This window comes from Culex quinquefasciatus, chromosome 1 (genome assembly GCF_015732765.1).
Source record: "Culex quinquefasciatus strain JHB chromosome 1, VPISU_Cqui_1.0_pri_paternal, whole genome shotgun sequence".
Taxonomy (NCBI): domain Eukaryota; kingdom Metazoa; phylum Arthropoda; class Insecta; order Diptera; family Culicidae; genus Culex; species Culex quinquefasciatus.
The window spans coordinates 90,607,484-90,632,615 of NC_051861.1; the positions used below are offsets into that span (position 1 = coordinate 90,607,484).

The following is a 25,132-nucleotide window of genomic DNA, read 5'->3' on the forward strand; positions in this document are numbered from 1 at the left end:
AGGTCAGGATTCACGAGTGGCAGTGATGTGACCATGAGCATTTTGTTTATCGGTTGAAAATTTTAAATCTTAGGCAGCCGGCTGCGGAAAGATAGATAATTGATCATTTAAAAAGTTTGTTTTAATCGAACGCGTGCCAACCGAGCGGTAGTGCTATGGGCTGGACTTATCAGTATATTTTTACTGTTGGTACAATTAAGATAACGCGAGCAAATGTCAAAAATAGTAGATGAGTTAATACTAAAGCTGCCAGTTGGAATAAATTATTACGATCAACGAATATAAACGAAAAGAAAACAGGACACCACGTAACCGATTGTGATGAAATTAAAACAATAACTTCAACGAACTTAACCGGCGGCGTACCTTCCTATCAACGATGATAAAAGAAGGACATATAAATTTAAAATATAAAAAGACTCCAAAAAATACGTTGCATAGTAACCGCGAAGTCCCGCTACTCACAATCGAATCCGAAAGATAGCTATCTAGAATTTTAAATATAGTATTAATTCGACCGCGATCCTCCAGAAATTCTTCGTCGGCGTGCCTTCCGATCAACGGTGATGTAAGAAGGGCTTTATTCATTAAAATGATTTTATATAATCAGCCTTAAATCATATTCGTCGGCGTGCCTTCCGATCATCGATGATATAGAAAGGACTTAATCCAGCAATACGACTTGCTTGTCTCGAAAAAAAAAGAATTCGGATCGTTTCTATCGAAAACTATGTAAAGAGAACAAAAATAAACTCATTGGCCAACGAACGCGCGAACTAAAAATAAAGAAAAAAGAAGAAGAAGAAGAAGAAGAAGAAGAAGAAGAAGACCAATCACCCCATGCACACAAACAACGACACAAAAGAGATGAAAACAACACGAATCAGAAGAAATCCAATCACCCCATGTACACAAATAGCGACACCAAAGAGATGGAAAATAACACGAAAAAACAGGACTGCGCGTCCACACAGGCACCGCACTACTGATTCCATTATTTAATTATAATGACCAATCCCATGCACTCGAACAGCGACATAAAAGAGACGGAAAATAACACGAAAAAACAGGACTGAGCGTCCACACAGGCACCGCACTACTGATGCCATTATTTAATTATAATGACCAATCACCCCATGCACTCGAACAGCAACACAAAAGAGATGGAAAATAACACGAAAAAACAGGACTGAGCGTCCACACAGGCACCGCACTACTGATGCCATTATTTAATTATAATGACCAATCCCATGCACTCGAACAGCGACATAAAAGAGACGGAAAATAACACGAAAAAACAGGACTGAGCGTCCACACAGGCACCGCACTACTGATGCCATTATTTAATTATAATGACCAATCACCCCATGCACTCGAACAGCGACATAAAAGAGACGGAAAATAACACGAAAAAACAGGACTGAGCGTCCACACAGGCACCGCACTACTCCATTATTTTGTCCATATATTTTTCCATACAAATTTGGCAGCTGTCCATACAAACATGATGTATGAAAATTCAAAAAATCTGTATCTTTTGAAGGATTTTTTTGATCGATTTGGTGTCTTCGGCAAAGTTGTAGGTATGGATGAAGACTACACTGAAAACAATGGTACACGGTAAAAAATGTGATATTTTATTTACCTTTTTGTCACAAAACTTGATATGCAAAAAACACTATTTTAATTTTTTTATTTTTTAATATATTTTAGGGGACATAAAATGCAAATTTTTCAAAATTTCCAAGTTGTGTAAAAAATCTTTGACCGAGTTATGAATTTTTAATCAATACTGATTTTTTTCAAAAAATCGAATTATCGGTCGCAAAAATTTTTCAACTTCATTTTTCGATGTAAAATCAAATTTGCAACCAAAAAGTACACAAGTGTAATTTAGATAAAGTTCACCGTTTTCAAGTTAAAGCCATTTTTAGGTAACTTTTAAGAAAATATAAGCAGTTTTTATTTTTGCCTTCCTCACTGAGGTAAGGCTATAATCCTGCTCTAAAAATGAACTTTGTATAAAAACGTCGTAGACCCACCTTCATGTATACATATCGACTCAGAATCGAAAACTGAACAAATGTATGTGTGTATGTGTGTGTGTATGTGTGTGTGTATGTGTGTGTATGTGTGTGTGTATCTATGTATGTGACCAACAAACTAGCTCATGTTTCTCGGCACTGGCTGAACCGATTTGACCCAAACCTGTTGCATTCGACTTGGTTTAGGGTCCCATAGATCGTGTTTTATACAGATTGAAGTTTCGATTAGTAGTTCAAAAGTTATGTATAAAAATGTGTTTTCACATATATCCGGATCTCACTTAAATGAGATCAGTAGTGCGGTGCCTGTGTGGACGCGCAGTCCTGTTTTTTCGTGTTATTTTCCGTCTCTTTTATGTCGCTGTTCGAGTGCATGGGATTGGTCATTATAATTAAATAATGGCATTAGTAGTGCGGTGCCTGTGTGGACGCTTAGTCCTGTTTTTTCGTGTTATTTTTCGTCTCTTTTGTGTCGCTGTTCGAGTGCGAGTAGTGCGGTGCCTGTGTGGACGCGCAGTCCTGTTTTTTTTCGGGTTATTTTCCGTCTCTTTTGTGTCGCTGTTCGAGTGCATGGGGTGATTGGTCTTCTTCTTCTTCTTTTTTCTTTATTTTTAGTTCGCGCGTTCGTTGGCCAATGAGTTTATTTTTGTTCTCTTTACATAGTTTTCGATAGAAACGATCCGAATTCTTTTTTTCGAGACAAGCAAGTCGTATTGCTGGATTAAGTCCTTTCTATATCATCGATGATCGGAAGGCACGCCGACGAATATGTTTTAAGGCTTATGATATAAAATCATTTTACTGAATAAAGCCCTTCTTACATCACCGTTGATCGGAAGGCACGCCGACGAAGAATTTCTGGAGGATCGCGGTCGAATTAATACTATATTTAAAATTCTAGATAGCTATCTTTCGGATTCGATTGTGAGTAGCGGGACTTCGCGGTTACTATGCAACGTATTTTTGGAGTCTTTTATATTTTAAATTTATAAGTCCTTCTTTTATCATCGTTGATAGGAAGGCACGCCGCCGGTTAAGTTTGTTTAAGTTATTGTTTTAATTTCATTACAATCGGTTACGTGGTGTCCTGTTTTCTTTTCGTTTATATTCGTTGATCGTAATAATTTATTCCAACTGGCAGCTTTAGTATTAACTCATCTACTATTTTAGACATTTGCTCGCGTTATCTTAATTGTACCAACAGTAAAAATATACTGATAAGTCCAGCCCATAGCACTACCGCTCGGTTGGCACGCGTTCGATTAAAACAAACTTTTTTAAATAATCAATTATTTATCTTTCCGCAGCCGGCTGCCTATGATTTAAAATTTCAACCGATAAACAAAATGCTCATGGTCACATCACTGCCACTCGTGAATCCTGACCTCATACCCATCTTACTAACCCCCTCAAAACTCATGTGATACTTTGTCGGAGAAGCAGTCGATTGGGCGGTCTCTATCACTCAAGTATCGGACTAACATTCCCATCCACTTCCCCGTGACCCTACCACTGGTCGTGGCCGGCGCCGGTATTGATCAGCATGATAGGGGCCTTTGAGAAGTTGCGAAGCGAGGAAAGATAGCACCCACTTATCTTCCACGGCTCGTGTATGTAACTTCTGGAGGTTCTGGTCAATAACGGAGTAGCAACTGCGGGTGGGCACCTATGCTTATGCTTATGCTTATGCTTATGCTTATGCTTATGCTTATATCCGGATCTCACTTAAATGAATGTAAACTATGTCCGGGTCCATCATCCGACCCATCGTTGATTAGGTAATTGAAAGACCTTTCCAACGAGCCTAAAACATTGAAGATCTGGCAACCCTGTCTCGAGTTATGACCACTTAAGTTATATTTATGTACTTTTTGAAGCCGGATCTCACTTAAATGTAAGTAAACTATGTCCGGATCCATCATCCGACCCATCGTTGGTTAGGCAATTGAAAGGCCTTTCCAAAGAGTCCAAAACATTGAAGATCTGACAACCCTGTCTCGAGTTATGGCCACTTAAGTGAAATTGATGTACTTTTTGGATGCCGGATCTCACTTAAAAGTATGTAAACTATGTCCGGATCCACCATCCGACCCATTGTTGGTTAGGTTATCACAAGACTTTTCCAAAGAGTCCAAAACATTGAAGATCTGGCAACCCTGTCTCGAGTTATGACCACTTAAGTGATATTGATGTACTTTATGGATGCCGGATCTCACTTAAAAGTATGTAAACTATGTCCGGATCCACCATCCGACCCATCGTTGGTTAGATTATCAAAAGACCTTTCCAACGAGCCTATAACATTGAAGATCTGGCAACCCTGTCTCGAGTTATGACCACTTAAGTGATATTGATGTACTTTATGGATGCCGGATCTCACTTAAAAGTATGTAAACTATGTCCGGATCAACCATCCGACCCATCGTTGGTTAGGCAACTGAAAGGCCTTTCCAAAGAGTCCAAAACATTGAAGATCTGGCAACCCTGTCTCGAGTTATGACCACTTAAGTGATATTTATGTACTTTTTTGAAGCCGGATCTCACTTAAAAGTATGTAAACTATGTCCGGATCCATCATCTGACCCATCGTTGGTTAGGTTATCAAAAGACCTTTCCAACGAGCCTAAAACATTGAAGATCTGGCAACCCTGTCTCGAGTTATGACCACTTAAGTGATATTTATGTACTTTTTGAAGCCGGATCTCACTTAAATGTAAGTAAACTTTGTCCGGATCCATAATCCTACTCAACGTTGGTTAGGCAATTGAAAGGCCTTTCCAAAGAGTCCAATACATTGAAGATCTGGCAACCCTGTCTCGAGTTATGACCACTTAAGTGATATTGATGTACTTTTTGGATGCCGGATCTCACTTAAAAGTATGTAAACTATGTCCGGATCAACCATCCGACCCATCGTTGGTTAGGCAACTGAAAGGCCTTTCCAAAGAATCCAAAACATTAAAGATCTGGCAACCCTGTCTCGTCTTATGACCACTTAAGTGATATTTATGTACTTTTTTGAAGCCGGATCTCACTTAAATGTATGTAAACTATGCCCGGATCCATCATCCCACCCATCGTTGGTTAGGCAATTGAAAGGCCTTTCCAAACAGTCCAAAACATTGAAGATCTGGCAACCCTGTCTCGAGTTATGACCACTTAAGTGGTATCCACGTACTTTTTTGAAACCGGATCTCACTTAAATGTATGTAGACTATGTCCGGATCCACCATCCGACCCATCGTTGGTAAGGCAACTGAAAGGCCTTTCCAAAGAGTCCAAAACATTGAAGATCTGGCAACCCTGTCTCGATTTATGGCCACTTAAGTGATTTTGATGTACTTTTTGGAAGCCGGATCTCACTTAAATGTATGTAGACTATGTCCGGATCCACCATCCGACCCATCGTTGTTTAGGTTATAAAAAGACCTTTCCAATGAGTCCAAAACATTGATGATCTGGCAACCCTTTCTCGAGGTATGGCCACTTAAGTGATATTTAAGTACTTTTTTATTCCGGATCTAAAAAAATAGATTAAATTTTTGTACAATTATATCATATCAGCCATTGTTGGCAATAAGTGAGGAAGGCTCCAACCACATAGGTGGATTAAGTTAGTTATTTTACCTAGTCCCACTTTTGGAAAAAATATTTTTGAAAAGCTGTTCACAAAACTACGTATTTTGGTATAGAGCTTTAAATAGGAAAAACCAAACTTTAAAAGAGCATTCCAGCTCAAATCAAGAATTTTTCTGGTACTTTTGTACCCGACCCTCTCCGGTTTCAAAGAAACTTTGTAGACATGTTATCCTAGGCCTATATAAGCCAGTTTTGTGTAGATGGAGCCAATTGTACTCGAAAATAACATTTGAGAGGGGCGTAAGTTATTAATATATTTTTGTATTGTGCAATTTTAAAATTACTGTACTAGAAGTACTGTACTGTACTGCATCGTATCAAAAAGTGGTCAAAGACAAACTTGTAGAAAATTTGACGGGCTTTCTGAAAAAAAATACACTGAAATATAAATACACGCCACTTCTATGAGATTTTGTGATTTTTAAGTTTAAAAGTACAATTTAAAGGTGAGGTCACGATTTTTTTATGTTCATAATTTTTTGAGGAAATAGCCTAAGATGTTACAAAAAGACTGACGAAAAATGCAGGATGGTATGTCTCTCTTAAAAAATACAAAAATCATTTACTTAAACTGTTTTTTTGAAAAGTGGTCTAAATGTTATTTTTTTTAACCGGTAGTGAGAATCGATTTTCCATACAATTTTACATAAAAGTCTTCTTATTGACCATTGTCTTATGTCCAATCCTTGGGAAGATTCAACGGTTTTTTTAAATGTCGAAAAATAGGGTATTTTGGTGGGTTTTGGCAATTTCTATATTGCAGGATGGTATGTCTCTCCTAAAAAAATACAAAAATCATTTACTAAAACAGTTTTTTTGAAAAGTGGTCTAAACGTCAAAATTTTTAAAAACCGGTAGTGGCATTCGATTCCCCAGACAATTTTACATAAAAGTCTCCATATTGACCATTGTCTAAGTCCAATCCTTGGGAAGATACAGCGGTTTTAAAAATAAAAATGTTGAAAAATTGGGTTTTTTGGTGGTTTTTGGCAATTTCTATATGACAGACTTGGTTTTTCAGTCTCGTAAATATTTTTACCGGAAAGCTCGTCCAATTTCCCATAAGTTTGCCTTTGACAGCATTTCAATTGGATGTAAGGGCTTACAGATATAAGCTTAACTACATTGCTAATAACTGAAAATAGAATATTTTTTTCAGTGTGGTAGAAACCTGGATAGTAAATTTGCTTACGTAAATATAAAAACGAGTCAAAAAGCTGTCAAAGGCAAACTTATGGGAAATTGGACGAGCTTTCCGGTAAAAATATTTACGAGACTGAAAAACCAAGTCTGTCATATAGAAATTGCCAAAAACCACCAAAAAACCCGATTTTTCAACATTTTTATTTTTAAAACCGCTGTATCTTCCCAAGGATTGGACTTAGGACAATGGTCAATATGGAGACTTTTATGTAAAATTGTCTGGGAAATCGAATGCCACTACCGGTTTTTAAAAATTTTGACGTTTAGACCACTTTTCAAAAAAACTGTTTTAGTAAATGCTTTTTGTATTTTTTTAGGAGAGACATACCATCCTGCATTTTTCGTCAGTCTTTTGGTAACATTTTAGGCTATTCTTTAAAAAATTTTGAACGAAAAAAAATCGTGACATCACCTTCAAATTTAACTTTTATACTTAAAATTCAAAAAATCTCATAGATGTGGCGTGTATTTTTGTTTCAGTGTATTTTTTTCAGAAAGCCCGTCCAATTTCCTACAAGTTTGTCTTTGACCACTTTTTGATACGACGCAACGGCTTCGAGATACAGTAATTTTTAAATTACAAAATACAAAAATATTTAAATACCTTACGCCCTTCTCAAATGTTGTTTTCGAGTACTATTGGCTCCATATACACAAAAATGGCTTATATAGGCCTAGGATAACATATCTACAAAGTTCCATTGAAATCGGAGAGGGTCGGGTACAAAAGTACCAGAAAAATTCCTGATTTGAGCTGGAATTGAACAGACTTCATTTTTCAGTCTCGTAAATATTTCTAGTAGAAAGCTCGTCCGCTTTCCCATAAGTCTGTCTTTGACATCTTTTCCAATTTAACTCGTTTTAATATTTACGTGAGCTTATTTACTATCCAGGTTTCTACCACACTGAAAAAAATATTCTATTTCCAGTTATGGGCAATAAAATTTAGCATATTTCTGTAAGCCCATACATCCAATTGAAAAGCTGTCAAAGACAAACTTGGGAAATTGGACGTGTAAAAATATTTACGAGACTGAAAAATGAAGTCTGTCATATAGAAATTGCCAAAAATCACCAAAACCTATTTTTTTCAACATTTTTTCTTTTAAATCCGCTGTATTTTCACAAGGATTGGACATAGAACAATGGTCAATATGGAGACATTCATGTAAAATTGTCTGGAGAATCGATTCCCACTATCTGTTTTTGAAAATTTTGACGTTTAGACCACTTAAAAAAAACAATTTTGGTAAATGATGCTTGTATGTTTTTAGGAGAGACATTCAGTCCAGCATTTTTCGTGAGTCTTTCTATCACATTTGAGGCTATTTACACAAAAACTTTGTACGAAAAAAAAGATGACATCACCTTAAAATTTAACTTTTAAACAGAAAAATTGAAAAATCTCATAAACGTGGCGTGTATTTTTCTTTCAGGCGTACCTTCTCTCAAAATTATGGCGTTTCATCTTAATTTGAGTTGTTACAACCAAAATTAGTAAAAAATATATTTTTTTCAGAGTCCATAAAACTAGTAAATTTTTAAAACTCATGCTATATTTTTTTTTAAAGACGAAAAACGGAAAAAAAATCTTATTTTTAGTTTAAAAATTTTAATACCAAATGGAATGCAACCATAATCTGTCAATTCAAACAAAATTTCAACGCAAAGCTTGCATTTGAATTTGAAATTAACAATTTGAAATCATAATTCCTCCCCGTCACCATGACTTCCACAACGGTCACAACATAACTCTCTTTCCTGCACTCTCAATCGGTTAACGTCCGTTCCTTTGACCGCAAAACTCCTATTCTGATGCACACCAAACATGGTCCCATCGCACACACGTTTGTTGCATACTTCCTTACTAAATCCCGGGTGTCTCCCGTGTTGCATCGCGTAAAAATCGATTTTCCATTTCCCCTCAACCCTCCGTCAACGATGACCCTCGGATAGGAACACACACACACACCTAGTGTTCGGGAGTGTCAGGATTTACGAGCCTCACGTCAGGGGCCTTCCTCAACTTGGGTCGTGAAAAAATCTTCTCTGTTTTGGGGCGCTACTTTGCTACAACAAACGCAAAGGGAGTTGCGAATTTCCCTCCTGTTTTTCGATGAGATTTGATGAGCGGTGAGAGTGAGAGAAAGTGAGTGCAAGGGAAATGAGAGTGTTGCGAAAATTTTCGCAACACCACTCACGCATCTCATTCTCTCTCTTGCGCTCATTCTCTCACCAATCACTCATGAGATAGCGAGAGAGAGAGAGAGGAAGAGTAATGAGAGCGAGGCCCTCGTGAGTGGTGAGTAGAGAACCTCTCACAGCATCCGAGTGTCCTGTTTGGAGCAGCTTTTCCTCACAAAAACAAGGGAGGGAAAAAATCTAATTTTCTTGAAAAACGGGAAAAAATCAATAGCTTGAAATTTCCAAAGTCATCAGAAAAATCCACTCAGGGCAGGACGTGGAACAATAGAGGACCCTCTCGCGTACTTCATTAATCGCAGGATGAGAGAAGCAAAAAAATGCCACGCGAGGTTGCACTTGGAGTCACGATTTTGATTTTGAGACAATGAGCTAGCAGGGATGCTCTCGGTTTGCACGAGCAGAGGGTGGAAATTATTGCATAAAAGTAGGGAAAATATGAATGCTTGCCTTCTTTGGCGAATGTGGTTTCACCCTCGACGAGTTTTTTCGCGGAACTGATTGACTGAATGACTGACTAGTGCTGGATGGGTGATGGGGGAGGGCCATTCATTGTTGAAACCTTGAATGGAAAGGAATCGGAAGGACTTTGTACTACTGCGCTATGGGGTGTAGTGATTTAGTTTAGGAGCATAACTATGTGTGTGATTATGAACGTCTAATCTCTCTTAACTCAAATAAAGTTTGAAAATGTGTATAGCAGTTCACAGAGGGGATATCCAACATTATCTTTTAATCTTCATTCAAAATAAATACAAAACATCAGAAAGTATGAAGTTCCATGTTTAATGAGCCTGTTAATTTAATTTGTATTTTAATCTAAAATATTTACATTTAACGTTATAATTCTCATAAATTAAGGTTAAGGCCGATGCAATTTTTTATGGTTTATGTTCCTTGACTCATGCCAAAAGCAAGGGGAGTGGCAAACAAGTGGGACATAAACTTTGAAAAAAATTACAGCGACCTAGTGTTAAATTTAAATATAGTTATATTTATTTATTTTTTTGCTATTTCCTTGTTTAATTCATTACTTGCAACATTGATCAAGATATCGAATCGATTAAATATTTTATTATCATGATCTTTGAACTATTTAATGGATTTTTTAGGACTGAGAAACTGACAAAATTGTGTGGTTATTTCTTGGAACTAACAGTTTAGCAAGTTGCCTTTTGGGTCTAGGAATATTCAAAACAAGATAATGTTAAATAACCGTTCCATACCATAATTTGATGGGATTTGAGATTTTTGTACAAAAAAAGTTTTTATGTTAGTTTTACTTGCAAGTGCTGAACTAAGTTGAATTTTACATTAAAAATTTTAATAGTTAATAATAGTTTTAATAGTTTAAAAGTTTATGTTATTTGGATGACAACAACTATTTCAAACTAAATATATCAGTTATCTAAGACACTAAGGCATATTATGTATATTCGTTTTTTTTTATTCAGCTTTGCATTCACAAATGCCCAAAGAAGCTGTTTTGCGACTCTGACAGAACAAAAAATACGATACAAATGGTTCGACAATCAATGTCTAAATTTGAATATTGCGTGAAAAATTAATTCTCTGAGCCGATAAAATTTATAAATTCAAGCTTTATTCTTCAAAAAGTTCTGAACCATTTAATTTGGACCAATTTTTATCCAATCAGTGGTCAATTAACCATCAATGTCTTTGAAGTAAACTAGTACGAAATTTATTAATCTTCACGAAATAAATATATAAATATTTTAACAAAAAGTCAAGCATGGTCATGACTTTAACAGGTAAAAAAGTCACACTATAATAAAACAAAAACTAAGTTTGAAAAAAGAAAAAAAAATGTTATTCATATATAAAATCGTAAGTTTTTAATTTTTGATTTTTTTTTAACTTGAGTGTCTTCACCTAAAATTTCAGTCAATTTGATCCATACCATCTCGAGGTATCCCGAGCATGGGAAAATAACGAGGGAATCGTGTAATAATACCTTTCTCTGGTATCAACACTAAATTTTGGTATTCCTGGATCCTTTAAATTTTTTCTTGAGGATTATGCAAGAGCAAAATTTGGTATCATACTAATTCAAGGTTTTGTTTTTATATTGTAAAATTGCAGAATTTGAGCAATTCTCTACGCAATCGGTCTTATTTTTAGAATTTTAATTTTTGTTTTTTTTTAATCCGACTGAAACTTTTTTGGTGCCTTCGGTATGCCCAAAGAAGCCAATTTGCATCATCAATTTGTCCATATAATTTTTCATACAAATTTGGCAGTTGTCCATACAAAAACGATATATGAAAATTCGAAATTCTGTATCTTTTGAAGCAACTTTCTGATCGATTTGGTGTCTTCGATAAAGTTGTAGTTATGGATATAGACTACACTGAAAAAAATGAAAACACTATTCTTATTTTTATTTTTTTCATTATTTGATATGTTTTAGAGGACATCAAATGCCAACTTTGTAGAAATTTCCAGGTTGTGCAAAAAATCTTTGACCGAGTTATGAATTTTTTTATCAATTCTAATTTTTTTCAAAAAATCGAAATATCGTTCGCAAAAATTTTTCAACTTCATTTTTTTATGTAAAATCAAATTTGCAATCAAATAGTACTGTAGTGACATTTTGATAAAGTTCACCGTTTTTTTGATAACTTTTTTGAAAATAGTCGCAATTTTTCATTTTTTTAATTAGGTGCACTGCACATGTTTGCCACTTTTGCTAAAAATATTTTTGAAAAGCTGAGAAAATTCTCTATATTTTGCTTATTTGAAATTTATTGAAACGACCCTCAGTTGCTGAGATATAGCCATGAAAAACGAAACTATTGGCACTACGCCCCCCGGGGCATGGCCTTCCTCTAACGTGGTATTTCTGCTCCAGCGCCTCTGACGAGACAGGAGAAAACGGGACCGACGTTTTACTTCACCATCCGATAGAAGCTCAGTGGATAAGGCGGGAATCGAACCCGCGTCTCATAGCATCATCGGGATCGGCAGCCGAAGCCGCTACCCCTGCGCCACGAGACCCACCAAGAAAAAATAGCCATACAAAGGTTTAAAAACATAAAAACTGATGATTTCCAAATCTCACCCAAACAACCCACCATTTTTTAACGTCGATATCTCGGCTACTTGTGGTCCGATTTACAATGTTAAAATATGAAACATTCATGAAATTTTCCGATCTCTTCGAAAACAATATATTCAAAAAATACAAATCAAGACTAACATTTCAAAAGGGCCAAATATTTATTATTACGCCCTTTAAAAATGCTAGTCTTGGTTTAAAAATAAAGATTTTTTTTTGAAAAGATCGGAAAATTTCACGAATGTTTCATATTTTAATATTGTAAATCGGACCATTTGTTGCTGAGACATTAACATTAGAAAACGGTTGGTTGTTTGAGTGAGACTTAGAAAACATCAATTTTGTTTTTCAACCTTTGCATGACAAAAATGAAAAAAATAAAAATAGTGTTTTTGCAAATCAAGTTTTAGTGACAAAAGTTAAATAAAAATCATCAAAAAAATTTAACCGTGTATCATTTTTTCAGTGAAGTCCATATCCATACCTACAACTTTGCCGAAGACACAAAATTAAACAGAAAATTCCTTCGAATGATACAGATTTTTGAATTTTCATACATCACTTTTGTATGAACAGCTGCCAAATTTGTATGGAAAATTATATGGACAAACTAATGATGCAAAATGGCTTCTTTGGGCATACCAAAGGCACCAAAAAAGTTTCAGTCGGATTAAAAAATAGGGGAAGGTGGGGCAAGATGGGTCTCGTGGCGCAGGGGTAGCGGCTTCGGCTGCCGATCCCGATGATGCTATGAGACGCGGGTTCGATTCCCGCCTTATCCACTGAGCTTCTATCGGATGGTGAAGTAAAACGTCGGTCCCGGTTTCTCCTGTCTCGTCAGAGGCGCTGGAGCAGAAATCCCACGTTAGAGGAAGGCCATGCCCCGGGGGGCGTAGTGCCAATAGTTTCGTTTTCGGGGCAAGACGACCATATGGGGCAAGAGGAACAATCGCTCGTACGGCCGTAATTTTTACAATTTTGATTATTTCCAGTATGAGGAATTGTTGCTAGCATTGCAATCAACTGATTCTACTAACACATAACTACCAAAACGAAGTAAACGCCACTGGACATAAGTTTTAATGAAGTTTTTTTCAAAACCTTTGTTTTCTTATAATATTTGGAAAGTACAAAATAAGGCTTAGGGCTCGTTTTAAGGCTCATTTTATCAAACTGCTTTTTTTCCTAGATCAGTAGTGTCCCTACTAATGACTGGCACCTATTATAAAGTATGATTTAACTTCTGGTTATTTTTGTTAAGAGCTTTTAAAAAATCTTGTTCAGGTGGGGCAAGTGTACCATATGGGTTTTTAGTATGGAAAAAAATACGAATCGCTGCAACAACATATTTTATTGAGAAATAAATACATAAAAGTACTTTAAAACTGATAAACAATTGTATAAAAAATTGACCATTCAAAATATAGTGATATAAGGAAAATTTCCTTTTATTCATCAAAGCAATATTTTTTCGTGAAAACGATCTAATTTTTAGCAAAATATTGTTTTTTAATCTAAAAATGAAAGAAACGTTTCAAATACATTCCAATCTGATGTATCTAAGTGATAACAGTTCAATTGGGTACTAAAGCCCTATGCCAATTTTTATGTACAACGGTAAAAAACACGATTAAAAACCATTTTTGATCACTTTTTTTTTCATTTTAATGCAAAAATTTTTTTTGACAAGACAACATTTTTTCGATGGATCAACTATGGTCCCCTTGGAACGACCTGTCAAGTAGGAGCTTTTCTGTCAAGAAGGACCGCGAGGTTAATTTTTCAAAATTGATTTAAAAATCCATTTTAAGCTCTTTATGGTCGTACAAAGGGTCATTGTACTCAGAAAAATAAGCTTTATCGATATGAACAATAATATCAGCAATCTAAGCTTCATTTTAGGACCCAATTGTTAGCAAATTAACATGTTGTTTCATGCATTGTTCCACTTGCCCCAATAGGTTGTTCATCTTGCCCCACTAGTTGAGTAGAACGACGGAAAATCAAAATTTTTAAAATCAATTTTTTACATTAAAAAACAGGATTTTTTAAAAACTCATTCTAAAAAAGTCTTAGTCTAAGATCTGGAATAAGATGATTATAAAAAATCCGACAGATTTTTAAAGATGTTGATGGGTTATAACGAGCATTTCCTTAGCTTGTTACACTTGCCCCACTTTCCCCTACAACAATAATCTACCGAAACCGAAACCGAAATCTGAGAGAACTGCTCATTTGTCAATGGTCGGTATTCTTTTGGCATTACAGTATTTTATCAAATTCCTCTGAATCTATAGGAAAATTTTAACCAATTTTGACAAAATAATTAAGTTTGCGCTAAAATGACTTGAAACCCAAAAATGTTAAAGCTGTTTTCATTTTTTTTATTTACCCACTACTTCAAAAAAAAACTAACTTAATCCACCTATGTGGTTGGAGCATTCCTCACTCATTATCAACAGTAGCTGTACACAAATTGCATCTAGTTTTTAGATCCGGAATAAAAAAGTATATAAATATCACTTAAGTGACCATATCTCGAGACAGGGTTGCCAGATCTTCAATGTATGTAACAATGTCGGATGGTGGATCTGGACATAGTTAACATACATTTAAGTGAGATCCGGATATATGTGAAAACACATTTTTATACATAACTTTTGAACTACTTACCGAAACTTCAATCTGTATAAAACTCGATCTATGGGACCCTAAACCAAGTCAAATGCAACAGGCTCTGGTCAAATCGGTTCAGCCAGTGCCGAGAAACGTGAGCTAATTTGTTGGTCACATTCATACACACACACACACACACACATACACACACACATACACACACACACACACACACACACACACACACACACACACACACACACACACACACACACACACACACACACACACACACACACACACACACACACACACACACACACACACACACACACACACACACACACACACACACACACACATACATACACACACACACACACACACACAGAAATTTGATCAAATTTTGATTCTGAGTCGATATGTATACATGAAGGTGGGTCTACGACGTTTTCATACAAAGTTCATTTTAAGAGCAGGATTATAGCCTTACCTCAGTGAGGAAGGCAAAACTTAATTTAAAAAACGAGTCAATAAAATGGTGAAGAAACTTCACTTATTTTTACATACTAAACACTTTGATCCGATACTAAAAACAATGGCTACAATATCAATAAATCCTTAAAAAATTTGGGAAATATAATTAAATCATTAAATGGCAGCAGTTCTCAAAATGGACTGTCTGTCTGATAATAATTGTTCTATAGTTATTAGAACTGTTCTACAACAAGTTTGTCGCCTAAGGTACGATTGCCTGAAACGCAAATTATCAGAAAATTTGCTCGTAAAAATGCATTTTCAAATAAATTGATTTATTGGAAGGTCTGTTTTGATCAAAATTCTAACGGAACTACGGATTTTGGTCGAATGCAATTAGAATATCAGCAAAATTGCAAATATTTTATAAAACAGTTGTTTCTATATTTCGTAATATGATGAACTCTTGTCGAATCACTGGAAATTTAACATACTTTATGTTATATGAGAGATATTTTTGCGGTTTGTAGCCACTAGAGGGTGACGATTCTCGAGATTTTGAATTTCCCGGGAATCGAGAGTGGAATTTGGCCATTTCCCGGGAATTCCCGGGACCCGGGAGTTTTTTTTAACTATGCCAATAGTGCCAATAATTTAAAAAGGAAAAGTCATAAATTTATTTCTTTTCAATTAATTCAGTTACAATTAATTCATACTTATTAAAAGAAGCGTTAATTTAAGTAGCCTCATTTCTTCAAGGAACTATTTCAACCATTAGATTTTTTTTATTAATCTGCAAATACAAGATCGTTTTTGAGCTTTTGGGACTCAAATTGTAGTTTAAAGTGGTTACGAGTCTTAATTCGCACACAGTGATTTTTCAAAATTTGTTGCATGCACTTGTTATTAGATTTTTGTGAAGTAAAAAATAGCAAATATATAATTTTCCAGTATCGCAATATGACACATAACAGCTCTAAACAACCATTTGAAATTGATTTTTTTTTTTTGTTGTTTAAGGTCAACTGAAAATATTCATTGAAGAAATATTTACAATTTTCAGGAAAACCCGAATGTTCAAAATTGGCAGACCTTAACAAAGAAACATTGTCCCGCCTGTGTGGATCAATCGTACCGCGCACTGGGTCACAATCTAGTGCTAGTTCTAGTCCCGCGGCGGGCGCTCTAAAATTCCTTGCAGTTAAAAAGGAAGACACTAGTGGCTGGTACTAGCAATAGTGGCTGACAGCTGTAAAATCAACTACGTTTTTAACAAAGAAAAATGTATTATGATATTGAGGTTAATGTGTAACACAAAATGACTTATTGACATCAACAATGAAATTGCTATGCTTGAGAGAGTATATAGAAATTGAACATTTTGAAAAGAATGATCCCTATTACAAATAATAAAACAAAAATAAAAATAAAACTCTATATTTCATTTCTGGGATGTAACTGCTAAGTATACTTTAAGGTAAACTTTGGGGTGCACATTTTTGGGCTTGTACGACAAGTTAACATCCAATGTTCTAAACCATTCCGAATTTTTCAAATGTTTTTCTGATTAGTTTATAACATTTTGCTTCGATTTTTATAAGTATAAAATTTCCCGGGACTCTCGACCAAATTTCCCGGGAATCGAGAGGTCCAAAAATGGTCGATTTCCCGGTAATTTTTCCCGGGATTTCCCGCTAGTCACCCTCTAGTAGCCACTCATGAGAGCCACTTTAAAAATATTTGACCGGCCTATGAATTAATACAGTAATATTCAAAACCTCAACTGTAAAAATGGCATCATAGTCTCAAATTCCTGAACAGGATTTTCTGGCATAAAAATCAAGAATACACTGTTAAAAAACTAAAATCAAATTTAAAATCTATTTTCATAATTCATAAACGCAAACCAAAAATTCTCACAAAATGCTTAAAGGACAATTAACAATTAAAGACACAGTTTCATCAGTTGAAAGAAAAATGGTTGAAAAATGCAAAAAATCACAGGTAATTTTTTTTCAAATTTTCATTAGTTTTCAAAATAAAAATAAAAATATTTTTTAACGAAAAAGTTGTAATTGGTTTAGGGTGGTCCGAATCCGGGCTTTCTCGGGGCTACTTCCTGAAATCTAAGATTGACCCATCACTAGGCTAAATTCCAATTTTGAGCTTATTATGATCCCTCTAAACGCTTAAAGTTTGTATGGGAAAAATCGTCAAATTGTATGAAGCAAAGCAACTGCTTCAGATTTTTACCTGTGGAGGGCAAAATTGTCGTCCAACCTTTATCAATTCTTAGAATTAGGGCACCATATTTTCAGGATTTTTTTGCTAAAAGTTATTATCTTCTGAAATTTTGCGCAGACTGCTCTAAGGGGCTATCTAGAAACAATTACTTTTAAACTCGCATGAGTGCTAGCTTGCCTGCCTTCCTGCTAGGCAGTGCGCCTGTTATCTTGGTGGGTGTTTTAAATAACATTTCTTGAAATAAAAAAATCAATAATTTATGTTTTGTCTTTTTTTTTTTTAATGAAATAATTTGGGACAGCTAAAATTTAAAAACACCCTTCAAATTTATAAACAAACGCTAAACTGTGCACGCTAAACGTTCTTCCCGTGTTACTTCCAACACAACTTGAAACGTTCCATCAGTAGCAACTTGTACAGTCATCCCACATATTCGGAACACCCACAAATTCGGAACACTTTTGTGATAATTATTCAATAGCACGCCAAATGCATCTTTTCTGGCGACCCGACTATTTTTAGGACCTTTATTTGGACATTCTCTTTCTATTTCACTAGTAAAAGTGGTACATTTTGAACAAAAAAACTGCATTACAAGACTATTTTATTTAGAGCAGCAAAACACTGCCTCCAAATTGCCTGTTTCATAATTGTGGGTTGTTATTGTGCCTCCCACAATTGTGGAACATCTGAATTTAACTGATATTTTCACAAAAAAGTGATAAGATCATTCATAAAACATAACTAAGCTTGAGTTTCATTCGTTTCAGTGCGTGAAGTCATTATTTTGTAAAAAATATGTTCTCATAGAGAAAACCAAAGTTTGTTTACATCCGTAAGAAAAAAGTGTTCCGAATTTGTGGATTTCAAGGGTCAAAGTTTTTCTTTAAAAACTTGATATAAAACGTAAAAAATTAAAGCCGGTCAATACATCAATCGAAAGATCGCAAGAAAAGCTTTCACATGCAAGTAAATGTTCAATTATAGATTTGCTATGATTTTTTGAACATTGACCGATCTGTAAACTGTTCCGAATATGAGGGATGACTGTACCCCTCTTACGTTTATGGCCAGGTTTCACTAGCCTGCCAAGAGTTTCCGGTTCTTCAGACACAAACTGTGCAGCGGCCCCTGTGCACAATCTTACCTCAACCTACTTTTCTTTCTTTCAAAATTCTGTCGATTCTCGCACCCTTCTGGAGGTGATTTCTCGATGTTGCACTCCAGCAGCGGTGTTGACACTGTGAGAAAATGTTGAGTAAATGTAGAATTTTTTTATTCTCGTTGAAACTAATTTATGGACAAATGTTTTATTTGGAGATTTTTGTCAAAATTACTATTTACGGTGTCTCGTTCCCACCAGCCAGCTTATGCAGCGAACCATGTCAAAGTCCTTGCGGTGGAACCGTGCTCTTGCCTCAACGAAAAGGGACCAGCCAGCCAGCCAGCAGCGAATCCTTCAAGAAGCCGTCAACCCCTCGGTTTCACAAACCCTCTTCCCCCTTTTGCTTGCTTGCTCTGCCCGGTGAGTTCCTCAGTCACTCACTCGGTTCGGTCCCGCGAAATCTTCTCAGCGTTTCGAGCCTCAGTCTACATTTGGGCGATTCGCAGGTCACATCGGTTTTCGGTGCGCGCGGATTCCACGTCCGTCGTCGTTGATCCGGGTTTTCAGTCCGTTGCCGTTTGTCCTCGTCCTCTGGTGCCGTCCTCCCGCGCGGAACTTGCTTTTCGGGAGTGCTTTCAAGGGTTGTGTGCGAACAAAGAAGGTTGCTTTTTGAGGTTATAATTGAGGGGGGAGAAGGGTTTCGGATTGAATTGTGAAATCCTGGAAGACTAATTGGTGAATCTCAGGTGCCTTTTTGGATAATTAATGAAGAAGATTAGCTGATGAGACCTGATTTTTGGGAAGAAATTTGCAAGTTCTCCCAACTCTGGAGATTCCAGATTTCTCCGGAGATTCCGTTTCCTAAATCTGTCCGCGGCCCCACCCCAGGGAAGAAAAATCTGTAGCCCGAAAAACGAAAAGAAAAAAAAAATCGAAAAATTACGGAGCACGTCCTCGAACAAGGGCCCTCGCGGGAACTCACGGAACTCAGGAGCGCTCGCAGCATCCGCGCGTGACAGCGGAACTCATTCTCTAACCAATTGCAGGAAGTCGTAACTTCCTTTTAGGGAAGTTGAAACTCCTCTCTCGGATGCTGGGAGTTCGCCTTTTTTGTTGCTCCTCACGCTGAGATCCCGTGAGTGACCTGGAGGGAAGCTGCTGCGTGTGTGTGATGCTATTCGGTCAAGTGTGTTGTCTCGGAGCTAATCAGGAAAAGGGAGGACGACATTTTGCGTCTCATTAGGGGTCGGAATTGGACAGTTTTTGGTGGGCTTCGATTCGTGGCGGGGAGTCCACAGCGGGATTAAAGTTCAAGCTGTGATTGGGATTTAGTGGCGTGATTGTTGAGTGTTTTGTGATTTTTTTCCACCAGGTTACACGACTCGACAAGATGTCTTCCTTGTGAAGAGGAGAAAAAAGTGTCAAATTTTGTGGGAAAATCGCTGAAAAACACCCAAAATTTCGTAGAAAGTTAGAGATTGTAAAAGTTGACTGAAAGTGCCACCGGATAATCGGATTACCCGCGAAAAATGGTCACCGGAGAGATGAAGGTGGCCACGGTGGACGTCGAGGCCAGCGATAACATGGCCACGCTCCCCGTGGGCCGAACCCTCGGAGGGCCTCCAGCTCCGGGTGGCGGAAGCCAAAGTGATACCGCCGAAAAGAACAACGCCGCCAACAAGGAGATGGAGCTGAAAAACGTCATGCCCAAACCACTGCAAAGGTCAGTTTTTGTTTTCAAAAATATTGCAAAATCAAACTCGAAATCTCAATTTTCTCAACACTCGAAAAAAAACGACTCCAAATCGTGATCAAAACGATCAAAGATCCCCGTTTTAAACAATGGCGGGAACTCACGCTCTCTTCTCGCTCCCGCTGTACTCACTCTCTTCACGCCCGCACTCCGCTCTCATCGCAATTCTCGCGCTCACAAAAACAAAACAAAAAATCCCAAACAGGTAATCCCACTCCCCGCCCCCAAAGGGTGAAGGAATCTGGCAAATTGTTTTTCCAGACAGCTTGTCTCCCTTTTCGGAGCGGTCACTCACCGTACGCACCCGTGAGTTCCGCGATGTTGTTTATCTTGGCACTCACCGAGATGACCCCAACGGAGAACTGGGTCAACCCCACTTGAGCCCAACACGGGGAGGGACCCCTCTCGACGGGGGTCACTCACTCGTGAGTGGGGGGGGGGGAATGGTGGTGAGAGAGGACCTCTGGAAGAGAGGACGAGTGTAGGTATAATTCCGTTTTCGACGTGTGGCTTGCCTAGCGTTCGTAAAATGCAGGTCTTGACCTACAACCCGCCGAACCGTGTTACGCGGAATTGTGATGATGATGAGAAGGCGTGAGTGGGGTTTTCGTATGGGGTAGTTAGGAGAGGAAAGGGGAAGTTGTTTGGAGGCTTTGGAGGCTGTGAATTGGGATTTTTAGGTGAATGAGAATGGGGACAGGTTACGGTGTGTTTATGTTCTGATGTCCTGATTGTGTTGCTTCTCGTGTCTTGTGAACTCATTTAAAATAATTTGACTTTCAAAACGAGGCAAAGTTTCGTCATAACAGTTATGAATATTGCAATTTTTGTCAATGTTTCAACTTGGGTTGTGGAATTCAAGATGGAGATGGAGCAACAGTTGCAATGTGTTGATGATACATTACCGGAGCTGGAGTAAAAAAAAAGTAACACAGTGGAGTGTTATAAACATTTCATCAATTATTTATTGGAATAGTTTTAAGAGCGTCAATTAAAGTTGAGGGAGTGGTTGAATTTAAACTGAACCTAGCACAAATTGTTAAAAGATTATGATGCAATTGAGTAATTTAAAATATAATTGTAAATCAAATTTAATTTGAAGGTTTTGTCCCCCTTCCCTCTCCCAGTCAATTTTCCTAAAAATCATGGCTCAAAAATTATATAAGTATGTACTTTTAAATAAATATACAGTTGATAAAACTTGTACAACCGATTGGAAGCTATAAATTTTATAGGGATGTTTCATGATTTGTTTGTTCAAATAAAGTGACTTTTTGTAAACGACAATATTCATTCATTTCGTATTTCTTTTCATAAAAGAGTTTCAAAACATGTTATTTATAAAATCCCAGCATATTTAGAGCGGCCTAGATTTGAAAAAAGCTAATATTTTCTAAATGCCTAATGTGTTTCACATAATCAACAATAGACAAATAGACAAATAAAACAATAAATTTTATTGTTAGTCCGGCAAGAATAATTTTGAAAATTGAGTTTGGGTACAGTGAATCAAATATTTGTCCGTGATGTAAAAGTACATAAAATTCGACTTAAGTATTATCAGCATGCATCAATCGACGCGGCAGAATGTCCTCTTCAAGATCCATTCATTGGATTTGTAAAAAATTTATTCTAAAAAAATACAAAACAGTTTACTGAAAAAAAGTTAACAAAATAGGTAAAATAATTGTCCGTACCCCTAATAAAAGTACAAAATCTAATCAATTTAAGTGATTTCTTTTATGAAATGTTGTTTCTGTGTCAAAATTATGTTTAAACTTTCAAAAACAAAAATATTTTGAAATTTACATGGAAATAGATGAGAAAGCAAAAAAAAACAAAATAAAACACTTTAATTTATTGATAATCTTCCATGTTTAGACTTGATCAAAACTGTTTTGTTGTTTTTACACGGCGTGTTTTCTGGGCAACCTTAAGGAGAAAAAATAGTCATCGCTACTTTTATATGTGCCTTATAGGAAATTTTCTCAGCTTTCCAATGCTTCTAAGAGCGAAATGTTTCATCGGGAAATTTCTGAGATATCTATATTTTAAGTTTTTTGTTTTAAAATCCTTAATCATTTATTGGAAACTTTTAAATAACAGCTGGAGAAACTTATCAAATGATGTGTTTCATTTGTCATTTACTCATCAAAATGTGCAAAATAAGACAAGAAACAACTTTGTAGAAGGTTGCAAACCGCTTAACATTTTGAAAATGAAGTTTTAACCGATTTTTTGAATATGTGGGATTTATTCTGAAATTAAAATCATAAAATCATTAAGCATTAAAATATTATTTTTACAAGAACAAATAGATTATAACATAATTGTTGTGTACAAATAACACCGGTCTGCTCTGATCCAGCTTGGAATTAGCTGATACAACCGGTTTTTTCAGGTTTGAGATTGATGAGGTTTTTTTCCTTAATCAAACATTAACCAGTTGCATGGATACAAAACATGTTAATGTTTAATACTCGAAATTGAACTGCAAACTACTGTTTCAAGCTTTAGGAGAAATACTTTTCATTTGTATAAAATTATTGTTTTAGTTTTTTTTAATTAAATAATCAAGGAATTAGCAATATTTTAGAAGTTTTTAAGACTCTCATCTTCAATCTCATGTTTTTAAAAAATGTTTTATTTCCTGATTTTTGTTCAAATAGTTTGGAAAGGAAGTTTCTGTTTGAATTTTTTGATGAAATGACAAATAATATTGTTCGAACAAAAAAAAAAGATTGTGACGGTGTTTTCAGCACTCTGAATTGGAAGACTCGAGTTTTATTGCTACTTTTTAAGTGCATTTTCAAAAGTAAACATTATACAAAATTTTATATTTATTTTAAACTCATGGAAATATGACTTTTGAAGCTTGCAACAGTAATATGTAGTACAGTTTCGATTTTAAGTGATATTTGTATGTATGTTCCTGGTTAATGTTTGTTTAAGAAAATATCAAATTTATTCATTAAAATTCAATAATACCATTCACAATCACAAACCTGCCAATGTTTCGGTTGAACAAGCAAAATTAGAGCAGACACGTTATATTTGTACACCAAAAATATGTAATAATCTAATAATTCTTGTAAAAAATATATTTTAACACTGTTTTATCATTTAAATTTCTGAATAAATCCCATATATTCAAAAACTCAGACAAAACATAAATTTCAAAATGTTTAGCGATTTGCAACCTTCTACAAAGTTGTTTCTTGTCTTATTTTGCACATTTTGATGAGTAAATGACAAATGAAACACATCATTTGATAAGTTTTCTGAACTGTTAGTATAAAGTTTCTAATAAATAATATAGAAATTTTAAACCGAAAAACTTAAAATAGAGATATCCCAAAAATTTCCCGACGAAACATTTCGCTCTTAGAAGCATTGGAAAGCTGAGAAAATTTCCTATAAGACACATTTGAAAGTAGCAATGACTATTTTTTCCTGAAAAGTTTGTTCTAGAAAACACACCGTGTTTTATGTATGGTACCGACAAATGTTAATGTAATGTAACTTTAATGTAATATATCTGTAAGTCCATACATCAAATTGAAATGTGGTCAAAGACAAACTTATGTGAAATTGGACGAGCTTTCCGGTAAAAATATTTTCGAGACTGAAAAATCCAGTCTGTCATATAGAAATTGCCAAAAACCATCAAAAAACCTATTTTTTCAACTTTTTTATTTTTAAAACCGCTGTAACTTCACAAGGATTGGGCTAAGGACAATGGTCAATATGGAGACTTTTATGTAAAATTGTCTGGAGAATCGATTTCTGTACTCAGATTTTGAAAATTTTGACGTTTAGAGCATTTTCAAAAAAAAAAACAGTTTCAGTAAATGATTTTTGTATTTTTTTAGGGGAGTTGCTCCATCCTGCATTTTTCGTGAGTCTTTTTGTTACATCTTAGGCTATTTTCACAAAAACTTTGAACGAAAAAAAAATTGTGGGTTCACCTTCAAATTTGACTTTTAAACATAAAAATCAAAAAATCTCATAAAAGTGAAGTGTTTTTTTCTTTCAGTTTTTTTTTCAGAAAGCCCGTCAAATTTCCTACAAGTTAATCTTTGACCACTTTTTGATACGATGCAATGGCTTCGAGATATAGCAATATTTAAATTACGAAATACAAAAATATTGAAAACACTTATGCCCTTCTCAAATGTCATTATCGAGTGTTACTGGCTCCATATAAAAAAATATTTGAATCTCAATATTCTTGTTCAAAAAATCTGTTAGGAACAAGTTTAAATCTGTTTGATTATGGGGAGGAATAGCTGTAGTTGTTTTTGTATTTTTTTTTAGGTTGTTTTATAATTCCAGACTCCAGTTATGTGTAAGCCAGTTTAGTAATGCTATCAGAATTTCTGATTTCAATTGAAGTGGTACACTATCAATTTTGAATTGTCAAAAAATCCATAGAGTCTCGATCAATCATTAATGAAATGATATCGGACAAAATTCGTTAATCTGTTGAACTAACGGTTTTCGGATTATGGGTGTATCGACCATTGTTGCGAATCGAGGATCTACTGGAGTTATGACGATCAAATAGAGCCTATCATTTCAAAAGGCCACACAGGTGTGAACAGGATTGTATCTCTTTCACTAAAATGCTAGTTTACATAAGGTACGATAGGGATACACTCTTGTTTGCAGAGCTACTGTGCCCTAATGAAATGGAAGGCACGAAATAGTCGTCTTAAAAACGAGTGTTTATTGTTTTTGGAAGCAGCAAGACAGATTTAAAAAACTAG

General features: G+C 35.7%; 1 protein-coding gene across 11 annotated transcripts in view; it reads left to right on the forward strand.

The window, feature by feature from the left end:
- LOC6052025 (proton channel OtopLc) overlaps positions 1 to 25,132 on the forward strand; it is a 130,404-nt gene that overhangs the window by 64,528 nt on the left and 40,744 nt on the right. Inside the window, exons 1-2 of one of the 11 annotated variants that reach the window (XM_038249635.1) lie at positions 19,081 to 19,356; positions 19,983 to 20,333. The exons of 5 other annotated variants lie outside the window; for them this stretch is intronic. In XM_038249635.1, the coding sequence (XP_038105563.1) occupies positions 20,140 to 20,333 (194 nt within the window). In that variant the 5' untranslated portion in view covers positions 19,081 to 19,356; positions 19,983 to 20,139. Of the gene's footprint in view, positions 1 to 19,080; positions 19,357 to 19,775; positions 20,334 to 25,132 lie in introns of those variants that run through there. 5 more of the 11 variants (XM_038249634.1, XM_038249633.1, XM_038249636.1 and 2 more) reach the window with 5 other exon arrangements.